This window comes from Diadema setosum, chromosome 13 (assembly GCF_964275005.1).
Source record: "Diadema setosum chromosome 13, eeDiaSeto1, whole genome shotgun sequence".
Lineage (NCBI taxonomy): Eukaryota > Metazoa > Echinodermata > Echinoidea > Diadematoida > Diadematidae > Diadema > Diadema setosum.
The window spans coordinates 16,523,362-16,538,025 of NC_092697.1; the positions used below are offsets into that span (position 1 = coordinate 16,523,362).

At 40.9% G+C, this 14,664-nt stretch overlaps 1 protein-coding gene across 1 annotated transcript; it reads right to left on the reverse strand.

Annotated features, from left to right (window-relative positions):
* Positions 1–2,232: 2,232 nt before the first annotated feature.
* Positions 2,233–8,982, reverse strand: LOC140236447 (uncharacterized). The gene is made up of 2 exons (XM_072316372.1): positions 8,966–8,982; positions 2,233–4,728 (listed from the first exon to the last, which is right to left on the reverse strand). Exon 2 carries the CDS (start codon positions 4,638–4,640, stop codon positions 2,706–2,708), a length of 1,935 nt encoding a protein of 644 aa, XP_072172473.1. The 5' UTR covers positions 4,641–4,728; positions 8,966–8,982; the 3' UTR covers positions 2,233–2,705.
* Between the last annotated feature and the right edge of the window lie 5,682 nt (positions 8,983–14,664).

Sequence of the window (14,664 nt, forward strand, 5' to 3'; positions counted from 1 at the left end):
ACACGAGTATGATGTCACAGGTGGAATATGAATCGGAAGATGATATAGATGACTATTTTTTTTTTCGTAGGTGGGACTGAAGATCTATTTTGCCTGTATTATGCATGTTTTCTCGAAGTTTTTACTTATTTGGTTAAATAGATAGTCCAAAAGGTAGCAATACAGGTCAACATACATTTGGATTGCATAGGGACCTTTTAAATAAAGACGATTCACACACACACACACACACACACACACACACTACAATTTTGCAAGGTTTATGGGTTGGCTGCATAATTACAACGTAAGGCAGTGAGATATAGGTGTGTGTTCCTCTCTCCTCTCTTTCTTTCTCTCAAACACACACACACACGCACACACACACACACACACAAGGAACAAAAACACAGTCATGAAATACATGAATACATTACTCGGTCTCTGACTGACACTATGTTAGACTCGGACAGAGCCTATACAAGTGGTATAGTACACACGGACACAATATATAGCAAAAATTACAATACATCATTATACAATACATCATAACTTTTTAAGACCGCAACGCGATAATAACCATATATACAGAGGTATCATCCATCTTTTTGGACTTCTTCATCAATGAAGTTATTTCAAATTGATTTGCGACAAAAGGCGTGGTTTCAACAATAAACGCACAGGCGCCGTAAACGTTTATAATTGATTGACGCATTTCAAGGAGGTAATAATACTTATAGTAGTATTTAACATGCATTTAACACAGCTGTACTCAACAACTGCATGAACGGTGGGAATATACAACTTTGAATAAGGCACAAGTCTTGCCTTATTTTTCAATATGAATAACAAATTAAGTTGGAATCTTGAGTAACAGATTTATTACTGTTTATAACTATGGAATATTAATTCCTTGGTCTCAAGGTTCTTTCGTAAATGTTTGCCTCTCCCTTTTGCTTCCTTTTGTTTCTTTGTTTTATCAGATTATCTTCTCTATCCTTTCTCCTCTTCATGTGGTATACAATTCAACAATATTGAAAAGATGGTAGAAATAAATCACAGTAACGATTAAAATCACCCTATTGATGTCTTCTGTGAACGATTTTTTTTTTGCAAACCGTTAGCATTTCGAATCTTTGTGGAAGTCGTTTGTAACCGAAAAAAGACTCTCTGTACACAACAAAAAGTCCTTGCACTGATTAATGGTTTCGTAAAAAGAGATTACTTGCGATACAATTGCGCGCTCTAAATACCAGAGCCTATTGATAACATTTTGATCCACTCTTTCTTCGTATCCCAAGGCCTGAAAGTCACTTAAGGGCTTTTTACACTTGTAAATTTTTGCTTAGCCCCGGACTATCGGTGGGGCTAAGGGGGGGGGGGGGGGGGCCTTAGCCCCACCGTTGGTACGGGACTATCCTTAGCCCACTTTCTGTTTACACTCGTTTTTGCCAAAGTGGGCTAGCCCCACCGATAGTATGGTACTATCTGGCCCTGCAAAATAGCAGGGGTTAGCACCGCAATTGCGGTGCTAGCACCGCAATTGCGGTGCCAAGCAAGTGAGTGTAAACAGAACGAAAAAATAATCCTGGGCTAAGCAACGGAGACGAAGTCCGACCCTCACTGACCAATCAGAAACGAGGTAATCAAGTGCTGCCGGTGCGTGCGTGTACGTGTACAGTACACAGCGTAATTATGAATATTTATGTGGTTTGGAAAGTCCGGGGCTAAGAAATACGAGTGTAAAAAGGTCAGTTTTCTCCTTAGCCCCGGACAAGAGATAGTACGGGACTAATTGGCGAGTGTAAAAAGCTGAAAATATTGGTACGGGACTAACGATAGTCCTGGGTCAGAGAAAGTCCGGGGTTAAGAAACACAAGTGTAAAAAGCCCTTTAGGCCACTTAGCGGTGCTTTCGCGTTCGTTCAGTGGAAGGAGGGCGTGCCCTTCAGACCTTTATTCGGGTGTGTGGCGAGCATGGATTATCTTATGTGCAATAGAGCTTCAATTTGGACCATGTAGAATCCTCGTGAAGACTTTTTTTCATTTTTCTCTAATTCATCGGAGAGAGTTAACAAAAATAAGTTGACGCAAACACCAAGATTTTTTCAATCATGCCATTTCAAGAGGATATAACACAGTTTGACTTCCATTCTTTGGCAACATTTGAAAGGAAAATTTAGAAAACTGCAAGAAATTAATCTACTGTACATCTCATGCAAATTCGAGGACTATTAACATACGAATACCTTTCGTTGTACGTGAGATCCTACTAAAAGTGCACTTTTACGAAATGCACTGCATTTAGATAGGACAGAGGTGAAAACACACATAATTAGACCTTATTACTCTAAAGAGATTACAATGAATAATCTAATCTATGTAGAAGAAAATTATGATCCACAACACCATCACACCACATCAGACATTTGATGCTGGTGCTAAACTTGAAATAACTACACCCACTTGTCCCTGTATATTTGGAGAAAAGAGGAGAACGTGAGGTGTGTCAAGATAAGCAAGGAGACAAATGGTTTAGCAGACGACATTTTCCACTGGGCAAAGCTATAGTGCATGCCTACTAGTACCGAACGAGAACTTGTACGATTACTAACATCCTGCTGCTGTTGCCGCAAAGAGGGACCCTAGCAGTCATCCAATGTCTTGTATAAACCTAGCCACTATCTCATTCGCCTAACCAATCTGTCAATCACACTGTCTTTCCATCTAGGCTCTCTGACCATTCATCAATTCCCTCTGCATCAACAACTCCCGCAATCTAATCACGTCCTCCGTTAGCGATTTCATTTCATTTCTGAGGTTGACGTTCTCCAATTCGAAGAACTTTGATCTGGCCGCGCGGTACTCGGTGAGAAGACGCTTTGCATCGCGACACTTCTTGGCTGCGATGTTGTTGCGCACCCGCTTGTCGCGATACTTTTCCGAAGCAGACATATCACGCGTGCGCTGCCTTGTCAGTTGGCGTACGGTAGGCATGCTGAATTCTTTGACCTGTAGTCTGGCGTCAACCAGAGCTGCGGCTGCCTTCACCAGCTGTGCGTAGGCATCAGCTTCATCTTGTGACATGGTCCGGTTTGGATCAGGGATTACGTTCCGTGCCTCCTCGACTTCAGCCTCAATACTTCCGGTCCATGCCGAATTTCCCTCTAGTTTTACGACGGGGGTCCCTGGATGCTCCTCCGCTTGAAAGCTGAATCCCCCTGCGTCAGCTGTACTCTCAATGTCATCGTCTAACTCTTTCTTGATGTTTGCAAGGACACGGTTGGCATCTAGGTGAGGCTCCTCGCCGGGACGTACAACATGTAGGTCGTCTTTCGGAGGAGACGCGCATTGACTCCGTTGTGTCGACGTGGCAGGCTCCTGGGGCATTGAACGCGAGCGAAACAGCTTTCCTCGTAACTTGTGGGGAAGTTTGTTGATTTCAGCTGAAGACAATCCCTCATGAGAAAGGCTGGAGGTCGGTGTTAATGATGGAACACCGAAGTCAGATTCGCTGCGTTTCGTCGTCAGGTTGTCACCCGATGTTCCTTCGCAGGGTGTGTCCTGCGAGGCAGTATCAGTGGGTTCAGAGCCTTGCTTCTTCTCTGCAGGACGATTCTCCGGAAGAGGGCTGCTTAATCTCTTAGCGGCAGTAATGGCGTTCATTATCAGAGGACCATTTGGAATGGCCATCCTCGGAGGAACAAGCTCGTGTGAGCCTGGATGAAGAAGTGGTCGCTGCGGTGTGACAGCCATTTTGCTCCATACCGGTGGTCCGACAACTGCGTTCGGGAGTGGCAGCGAGGGAGGCAGGTTCTCTCGAGGTAGTGATGTGGCCGGATAACGCCATGGCATAGTTGGTCCTTCAGGTATACGAAGCTCTGGCTGCGTGCCACGCAAGGTATGAAGATGGTAACCTGACAGATCGCTTCCAGCAGGTGGAAGCAAATGGTTGGGTAGATGCAGCGATTGTGACTCCGCATACGCACTGGGGAAGGTTTGCGGTATGTTGTGGGCGGCAACTGGCACACGACGCTGTCGTTTTTGAGGTGGCGGCGAAAGGTAGTCTCCGTTTGAAGTTATGGCACTTATCTCCGCGCTGGCATATTGAGGGCGCTCTTTCCCCGATTCCTTCAAGAGCTTCTCTTGAACCATTAACTTGATGCTATCGAGTTCCGTTCTGAGATGCTCATTCTCCTGTGCAAGTTTGCTGACTTTACTCTCCAGCAGCATGTCTGCTAGTCGGCGCTTTTCACGCGATCGCTTGGCGGCGATGTTGTTCCTCACCCGCTTGTTCCAGTACTTGCTGTCTTTCATGGTGTTCGGAACGAAATCGCGCTGCTTGCGCTTGGGTCGAAAACTCTTGGCGAGGTCGATCGCATCAAAAGCGTTGCATTCGTCCACGTGTCTGACGTCAGGGTCGCTGTCCGTGAGGTCTAAAACATGTCTGTCTCCATCCTCGCTTCCTTTCACCGACGGTAATCGCTGCATGGCAGGGTAAACCATCTGCACCGGCCTTTTCGCGCTCACCCTGCTGGGGGGATCAAGGGGTAGTGTTGGCATGCGGGAAAGCGTGCTGAGACTCAGAATCCCGGTATTCTTAGCCGGAGACTTGAGTGAACTGTTGGCATCGGAGTGGGCTACGATGACATCGTCTCCCATATTGACAGTGGCAAAAGAGGCAGAGGTAGGGTCTGGCTACGTAGACTTGCCTCAAAGACGTGTCGGGTCCATCAGATGGAAGAAAAACCTGCAGAGACATGACAAATTAAAGAAAGAGTGGCATTTAATGTATTGCATGACTGACCTAAAAGCATCACATCAACATTATAACTTGAGAGGTGAGGGAGTGGGATTCTTGACGATTTGGTCACGTGACTGTAATTTCGCAGCGTCGTTTTACTACAAGTTGGGCAAATGTGGGCAATTTAATCTTTGATGCAATTCTTTGATGCGGAATTTAACATTAATCTAAGAAATACCACCAACAGTATGACAGTGTGTGGATTTGGGTATCATATTTCTTTATTATGGAGAAATAATGTGAATGCTAATCCTTCACTGGATGGGTGTTAATTTTTATGTAAGTGAATGTTATGGAGAGTGGGTGTGTGTAGAGAGTATACAACAATTTCGACCTAAATAGAGGATAGTATAACGGTTTGGGCACTGTTGTGTTGAGTAAGCCATACAGTTCGTAATTATCTCTAGTGCACAATAATTGGACATGTGACCTTTCTTTTTCTCTCAGTTGGTCAGACACTTTGATCGTTGTCATGGCAACATACTAGTGCATAGGCTTGCCCGACGTAACAATTGATGAAATTCATGTTCAAACAGAGTGAATCTGCGTAGACAGGGTAACTAGAATGGCCAGTCAACTTTACTTGGGGGAAACATCAACATGTATTTTATTGTTTTGCATTGAATGTATTGACAAACCTTTCTTATTAGCATGGCTAACTGACAGGTGAACGTGCTGGCAAGGGTTACGCCATGATTACCTCACGGTTACCATGACATCTGCCCACGCCTGTGACAATTGCTCTCACAAAATATCTTCACGCTAAGCCAAATATAAATTCTACCCTAAAACATAACCCTAACCCTCTTCCTATTCCTAATCGTCACATCAAACTGAATCTAAAACCATACGTCACAACCCTAACCCTAACCCAAATGCTTGGAAAAAAGAGGACCGGAGCAATTGTCGCAGGGGCAAATGTCGTTTAACGTTATAGGCCTACCTCACAGATGCTTATCTTTAATTTTATTAAAAAAAATTAAATTTGATAAAACAGTGTATCTATAACCACATATGATTTTTGTTTTTGCTCATGCGTAAAGTAGAACTACGAATAGGCTTAATACACGACGAGTTTCCGAAATGTGCCTAAAAAAAAAATAAATAAACAGAGTGGGATGTGGTGATTATATATATACAGGTACGACTGCCTGGAGATTTGGGTATACACGCATTGAGAGCTGGATAACCGTGATTATCTAACAGACAGGTAGACTGGTTCTCTCACCTTTCCCGTGTATAACCAGGGAGGTGTTAAAGGCGTGGTAAAGTTTTGGTTGAGATGCAGTTTTAGATTTTAACTTTTTGTGAGATAATAAGAAACCTCATTTTAAGAGCATAAAACAATCTAAGAGGAATTCAACGTTTATTTTATGCAGTCGGTTTCGAAATGGCTGGGCTATCAAAAACAAACTAAAACGAGAGTGAATCTCACAAAAGGAGGGTTCCCACCTTAGCCATTTCAAAACTAGCTTTCATCAAATACTTTTTGAATTCCTCTTTGAAATATATGCTCTTTGATATTTTGTAAGAGGTTTTTAATATCTCACAAAAAAGTTAGAAAAGCGGAAGTTCCATCTCAACCAAAAACTGACCAACCCTTTAAAGGAGAAGAAACAAGAATCTCTCCTTACGTGTACCCATGCATCCTGCCGAAGGGAAGTTATGCGCTCTGATACCGCAGGTGTTGCTAAATTTCTTTGACAAAAGAGACCATTTTTGTTAAACTGAACTTCTCTACAACAACAAACTCAGCCCTCCCCTTTCAATATTTTAACAGCAATTATTGAGTGTGAAGAAAGGATAAGAGAACAAAGATCGGTAAAAACATCCTTCGTTAACTGTAAAATGTTACTTAACTCGTGAAAATACGCACTACCCAAGTACTTAAAGGACAAGTTCACCTTCATAGACATGTGGGTTGAGTGAATGCAGCAATATCAGTAGAACACATCAGTGAGAGTTTGAGGAATATCGGACAATCTGTTCAAAAGTTATGAATTTTTGAAGTTTCTGCTCAGTCAAGGCTGGACGAGAAGACTACTGTATCTTATGATGTCACATGTGTACAACGATATAAAGAAAGAATCAAGAAATTTTAAGATATTTTCACTTTTCTCGCATAACATAAGAGCACTTGGCTTCTTTCTTTCAGAAGGCAGGGGGAATAATATTACCCTTAACAAGTCGAAGAAATTTGCACTTTATTCAAAAAGTAAAGTTTTGTGAGATTCTCTTTTTATTTCACTTATATCGTTCTACGCATGTGACATCTTACATTATAGTAGTCTTCTCATCCAGCAGTGACAGTGCAGATACTTTAAAAATTCATAACTTTGGAACGGATTATCGGATTTTCCACAAACTTTCACTGATGTGTTCTTTTTGCATTCACAGAATCCACATGTATATGAAGGTGGACTTGTCCTTTGATAAGACAGAATTAGCATTCAAGTGCTATACGCACTACCCAAGTACTTAATAAGAAATACTTAGCAGTCAAGTGCTAATTCTGACGAACAAGATAATGCACAAAAATGTGCGTAAGACCGAGACTCTCATAATTTCCCCCCCCCCCCTTCAGTCCTGGGTTATTAACAACAAGAAGATTCGAAAAATCATGTGGCTCTGTGCCACAAAGTTCTTAAATATTTTTTTATTTTTTTATTTTTTTATTTTTTTACAAAAAGCTTGAAATTGTTTAAATCAAGAATTAACGTCTTTGCATGGTCTATACATCCAAACTCAATGGACGAGAGGATTGGAGCATGCGTGGAACATCGTGCAAAGCCAGAGAAATGCTAGACAGAATGTTCCGTCTGTCGGGAGGAGTCTTTTATTTTTTTATTCTTTTTATTCTTTTTTTTTTACGTTATCGCTCGAGATCCTCCGAATCCGTGAAGCCAGACGCAGTCTCCGCGGAACATATCCCCGACGACCAGATACAGACCGATCTTTCGGTCAAGAGAAGTGCTAACTATAGCATTCAACTGTCATGCAATAAATCTATATACACAAACTTGCACTCCTCCCTGCAGGAATTATATGTACACCTATTTATTGTCGTTGAATAGGTGAATAAGTACTTGCAAAAGTACATTAAGTTTAGGTATAGCACACAACGAGGATGCATGCTGTTCATACGATAAATTACCACTCGTAATACTTTCAATGACCTTTCATAATGTGTCATACGTTATAGGCCTACACCCTAGCGCTGATCCCAGCCTGATAAAAAAAGGAGAAAGAACAACAACAACACAGCTGTCTCACTGCGTCAACTCAACTCCAGTCGACCTTTTTGTGTACTAAGCCCATATGTTACGTAATCGTCTTTCCCTGTCGGGTGGCAGTTGACACATTCATGTATTAGGAAAATGATAGGACCTATACAAATACAATTCTACCGTGACTTGATAACACGGTGTCTTTATTATGCTGTCTGTTCAATTGGTTCAATCCTATAGGCCTACGTAAAGTCATGATTTTATTGCGTGTTTGATAGGCACATGACTGTATATGCAAAGGAACCACTCGGTTTAACGTTGTAATTTGGTGTAGAATTAATTGCTCCAAAAGCCAGGTACAGAATTGACTACAAAATGGTCAGACTTAAATGGAAAACAGTTTAGCAATTACGCCTTTAGATAAAATGATGTCGTACCATGCATGAGTAGCTAACTGCAAGGATTTTTTTTTTCAATAAAAATGACACTGGAACGAGGTATTAAATCGAAGAGAGCTTCGATCAGCTCAGGTAACTACGCGCAGTACGCGAGCTCGCCTATGGCTATACGAAATATTCCTTCCATCCACACACACCCATCCATATAATTATAAATACCACACCAATCATAGATAGAATATATAGGGCCCTACAATTTCACAAACGCACATACACACAACCAATAAACGTGCATAATACACAGACACACACACACACACATGAGAAGAAAGAGAAATCCTGGTAGGGAATGCAGGTACAAAAAAAAAAAAAGAAGAAATCGGTCATAACAGCATGTAACAATCAACAGTAGAAAAGTAGGCGATATCACATTTCGCGTTTAGAGATGAAAGCAGTCACTATGATATTTGAAAAGATAGAAAAATGAACACAGCAACTTAGGGTAACAATATACATCATCATAATGAACGGAGCAACTAGAATTGATATACCAACTACCTTTGACTTAGTCCAGACTTGGCTGGGCAGATGAACGCATCACAGTTTAGTTCCTAATTGTCTCGCTTTTTTGCACCCCTTCCTTCCAATTAGCTTTCCTCGTACGGTGAGAGGATGTTCGGCAGAGAAATGTATCACACATAAATGATGCAAGAATCCTCTGGGCACTCAGCCGATATGGCCGAACTATCTCGCAGGTGTCATGGGTGTGTGTGCTGTTACTCTTTGGTCAATTCGAAGACAGCATGAGAAACCCAAATGTAGATGACACTAGATAGTCAACATTGGTATGATGGACCTTTAGCATGGCGTCGACTGTAAAAATATGACTCCAGACTTCAGGTGCTCTACTTTCTTTATCAACGGAAAAATGGTCGGAGAACAGACTATTGTAGCGATTACGTAAGACATTCTACGCATGCGCAGTGGGTAGCCAGTGTCCACATTCATCGCTTCAGGTTACGTGACCGCGCTCCTGCTTACCAAAGGTTGCGTAACCTTTCTCGAAAGGACGGTGATCTGGGTCGGAGTTAGTCGCCTCTCAGACTGGCAAGTGCTCTAAAATGTAGATCACCGAGCAACCTTTATTGTAGCGCAACGACACTCATTCCGAGTTTAAAGAAAGTCCGCTAAGAATCAGCAAGCCTACAGTGGATGTACCATGAAATTTGGCCATTTTGGTGAGCTGCATTCACGGGACTGGAGCTGGAGGGCGTATCTAGATCAACCATATTTTTTTCTGGGTGGTCTGCGTAAAGACTATTCGACGCGAAGTTGCAAAATAGCTTTACGCAATCACCGGGCAAGGACGATGTTACGCAATATCACGAGACTTTATTTTTTATCGATTACAAAGTTGGCCACTAAGCGTCCGCTTGTATAGAGAGCAACCATTGAGCAACCGGCCATTACGTGTTATTCAAGGGGTTACGAATGCGATGGACATGCTTTATCTACTTCTAAAACGAAAATGCCACGTTCTCTCCCCAAAATCATGATAACAAATGCGAAATATCGTACTGAGATTTTTACATGCACACACACATACACTCCCGTGCATTAATTCTTTCAACATTGTCTACAAATAATACCACACTGTAAGCCGACGGGAGAGTTTTAGGGGACATGTTTTTTTTTTACATAATTTTCATGAAGTGAAGCTTCTATAATTATTAAAAAAATGTTTGTCATTTCATGTCCAACACCACTGGAACAACGATGTCACTTAATTTCACTCATTTTTTTTTTTTTTTTTGAAGTCAATATGAGCATTTTTCTTTGGGGCGTGGGGGGGGGGGGCTTCGGGTGGACCTTTTATCATAAACGAAATTAAGGCTCGTTTACTAATATTGCCAACGCGCCTATATAGTAAGTTGTCTAAAATCAAAGTTGAGGCTATATGGTTTTGCTTTGGAATGGATGACGACAAACTGTCAGGAATCGACATCTTTTCGATGATGCCCACATTCAATAAATTGATAATTGTGTTACCTACCCCCTCCCGAATTCATGAGAAAGTGCAAGAACTTCTTTTGTTCTGTGATGCTTGACCGTATGTGCGGAAGTGTAACTCGACCAAAGAGGTTCTATATAATGTAATAGAGCGCGCGCTCGCATACAGAAGCGGGGCCAATTGAACGACCCGCCGCCATTTTCAAAGAGGTCGACTACCAGAAGACTGAACCCGGAAGTGCCTATAGTAATACACGTAAAGTACAGTTTCGAAGATGGGGTTGGGTTGGAAAAATCATTCTAATTTTAAGGAAAATCAGTATTTGTCCATATGCCTCAGGATTTTATAAGAGAGATATATTCTCAACACAGTATACGTGTTTTGATGAAAAAAGGACTTGCTCTAATGTGTCAAATATGTGCCTCAAACATGAAGCCAAAATTGTCAAACAGGCATTCATGCATTCATACTACATAAAAGATTGCAGAAAGGTACAGTGTATGCTCTTTGGTATGGGAGTACTGATTTCACATAATATATGTCACTTAGAAACATCAGACACACATACAACACACACTCCCACACACATACAACACACATTCCCACACACACCCACACAGCCACAGCAAACACACACTCACACACCCACACACATACGCACACACATGTACACACCAAACCACATTTTTTTTTTAATTCCTACACACACACAAGCACACACACACAAAACACGCTGTGTTGTGTGTATGTGTGTGTGTGTGTGTGTTGGAATTTGAAAAAAAATGTGGTTTGGTGTGTACGTGTGTGTGCGTATGTGTGTGTTTGTTGTGGGTGTTTGTGTGTGTGGGAGTGTGTGTTGTATGTGTGTCTGATGTTTCTAAGTGACGTATATTATGTGAAATTAGTACTCCCATACCAAAGAGTATACACTGTACATTTCTGCAGTCTTTATTATGTAGTATGAATGCACGAATGCCTGTTTGGCAATTTTGGTTTCATGTTAAGGCACATATTTGACACATTAGAGCAAGTCCTTTTTTGATCAAAACACGTATACTGTGTTGAGAATGTATCTCACTTATAAAATCCGGAGGCATATGGACAAATCTTGATTTTCCTTAAAATTAGAATGATTTTCCAACCCAACCCCATCTTCGAAGCTGTACTTTACGTGTAGGCACTTCCGGGTTCGGGCTTCTGGTAGTCGACCTCTTTCGTGCGCGCGCGCCACTGTTCAATTGGCCCCGTTTTCATTTGTACGCACTGAATGGTGAGCGCTTACTAGTACTCTATTACATATAGAACCTCTCTGAACTCGACCTATTTTTCTGCTCGACCTTTTGAGGTTCGAGAAGGCAAAATCTCACAGCTCCCCCAAGCGGTATAGCAAACGGAATCTCATACCTCGCCTTTTCGGACCCGAAAAGGTTGAGAAGACGGAGACTTCATTGCAAAGATCCATAAAAGATCTGAATATGCAGAATTTCGGTCATTCAGAAATCTTGATGAGGAGGAATTTTATAGTGATTTGAGAAGTGCTTCTTGGCTGGTCATAAAAGATAAAGATGGCGTTGATGATGCGAGGGATAATAACAGTGGTTGACTCTATTCAATGATGCTATCAACAAGCACATCATACCTTTGCGTAAAAAAAGGGTAAGAAAACAAGCATCTCCATGTATATCTTATAAGTATAAGCTCATAATGGAACTTGATAAACTTCTCAAAGCTGCTAAAGCTAACAATAGTGATGGTCTTTGGAACACCTATAGATATCTAAAGAACACAATTACTCATCTCTTGAGAATGAGCATAAAACAATATAACACTGATCAAACTGTACAACGTCGTAACTAAATTAAGAAAATGCCTATACAAGTCATCACCTTATAATAAATTCTTCTACCATAAAGGTTGATGGTGCAGAAGTATCGGACTACGCAAATATTACTGAAGTATTCGACAACTTGTTCATGTGTTATTTTGAATTTTCTTATACAAGTTTTGTTTGTAGTATTATATTATCATTGTGTAAATTTAAGATTTTGTGGTCTTGGAAGGGTTAAGGTAGCTTGGGTTATATAGGGTTATAAAGAATTGTATATGTATAATTGTGTAATAGATTTGTAGGGTGTTGTTTGTATTCATTGTGCCTGTCATAGACATAATTATGTAATTGTGATGTGAGATGTATTGTCATGATTATTTTGGTACAATGTAATGTCAATGGAAACCAAATTTCTATGTCTGACATAGACCAATAAAGATGAATGAATGAATGAATAAGGTGAAAAGTTATCAAATTATATTACCTAATTAGATATTATCAAATGATATATCATCTAATGCTACTAAAGTTATAAAAGATCCGCAGAGAAATACTTCTAAAATGATGAGGACAAAGGTTTTGGTCCAACTCATTCTCAATTTAATCTAAATGTGATAATAAGAGGGTTTTTTGTATTGAAAAAGATTGAACTTCTTGTTATAGATAAAGCAACCAGAGAAGATCACATCAGCTGCAAACTTTAAAAGATAACAAAGAATGTTATCGCAGATTTTTTTTTTTGGTAATATTATTAACAAATACCTGTTTGTGAGAGTTGTTCCACGTGAATGGAAGAGGCTCGGGTAGCACAACCACTTGGATGATGGTGATATCTTTTCGTTAAATGATATCGTCACATTCTAATCTGACCAATCGCAAGTGAAATTATAGAAAGGGCTTTCCATCACAAGTGAACGAATTCTTGAAAGCGAATTACATCCTAATCAATCTGGTATAGACCATTGCAATCCACAGCAACTGCTCTTGCAAAACTAGTGAATCTTACGGTCATGAATCGTTATAAGATAATAATCACATTTCTGGAGTTACCTTGGAAGATCTTCCGAAGGCATGATACTGTAGACCATGAACTGCTTTTGCATAAGCTATCGTGCACGGTATTAAGACGACCGCTGATTAATTCGAATTACATACTTTAGTGATAGACAGCAAGTGACCCAATTCAAAGGAGCCACTGAGTCCCATCCATCAGCTACCAAATAAGGTATGCCACAAGGGTCAATTCTTGGTCCCCTTTCATTTTCATTATGTTAGCAGCCTACCTGAGTGTACTCAGAAGGTATATATATGAGAGATGATGTACGTTGACGATACGACCCTCACTGTCAGAGCTAATGATGCTACAGTTTTGGAGGAAAAATTAGCTGCTGTCCTAAACAAAGTTATGGCGTCAGATCAAGGAGACGTCATGATTATCGATTCCCGTGCTAATCTTGGGAAGATTGAAACTTTCAGTATCGTATCTCAATGAATGGTTGTTTGATTAAGAAAGTTCAGTTCACCAAATCTGTTCAGAAGTATTGATAGATGAAGAACTGGAATGGTCTTAACAAACTGAAAAGGTATGTAAACTTACCCAGAAAAGTGTTTGCATGATTTGATTACTGGTATTACTGGTCTGCTGATAATACGGGGCGGCATTTAGTCTGGTTTCCAGACCCTTTGCCAACTGTACTCCCTTCCACAAAATGCGCCTTTCGCGGCGATTTGTCACTGAGGGCGTACACATTTTGGGAAGGAAAATAGTACGAGCAGACGGTCTGGAAGCCAGACTAGGTGGCACTAGAAACCTTAAAGATAAGTATGACGCACCTCAAACACAACAACAACAACAAACAACAACAACAACAACAACAACAACAACAACAACAACAACAACAACAACAACAACAACAACAACAGCAACAACAACAACAATACTGGCCTTAAAGATAAGTAACGGCAAGAACAACGATCAGCACAGAGGACCACGCATCAGAGCACATAAAGAAGTCCTTGCACTCTTCAAGATACGGATTACCCCCCCCCCCCCCCCACTGCCAAATAGTCAGGGACATGCAGAATGTTCGATTGGTTCCTTTGAATATAAGTCCATCCAAAAGCTTCTTACGGATTGTGTTGAGATGATACATGTAGGCCCTATAATTCTTTTCACCTCAAGGCCAAGAAAGACTTCGTTGCTGTCGCTTTAAAGGGACTGTACAGTACTGATTGAGGTGGGGATTCATGTTTTGAACATTCCTAAGTGAGATGATGAGAAACCTCTTATGAAATAATATGAAAGAGCGTGTAATTCTAAGAAGGATTCAACGTTTATTTGATGAAAATTGGTTTTCAAATGGCTGAGATATCCAAAAAAGTGCTAATAATAAAAGGCGACATGCCACAACTTTATTA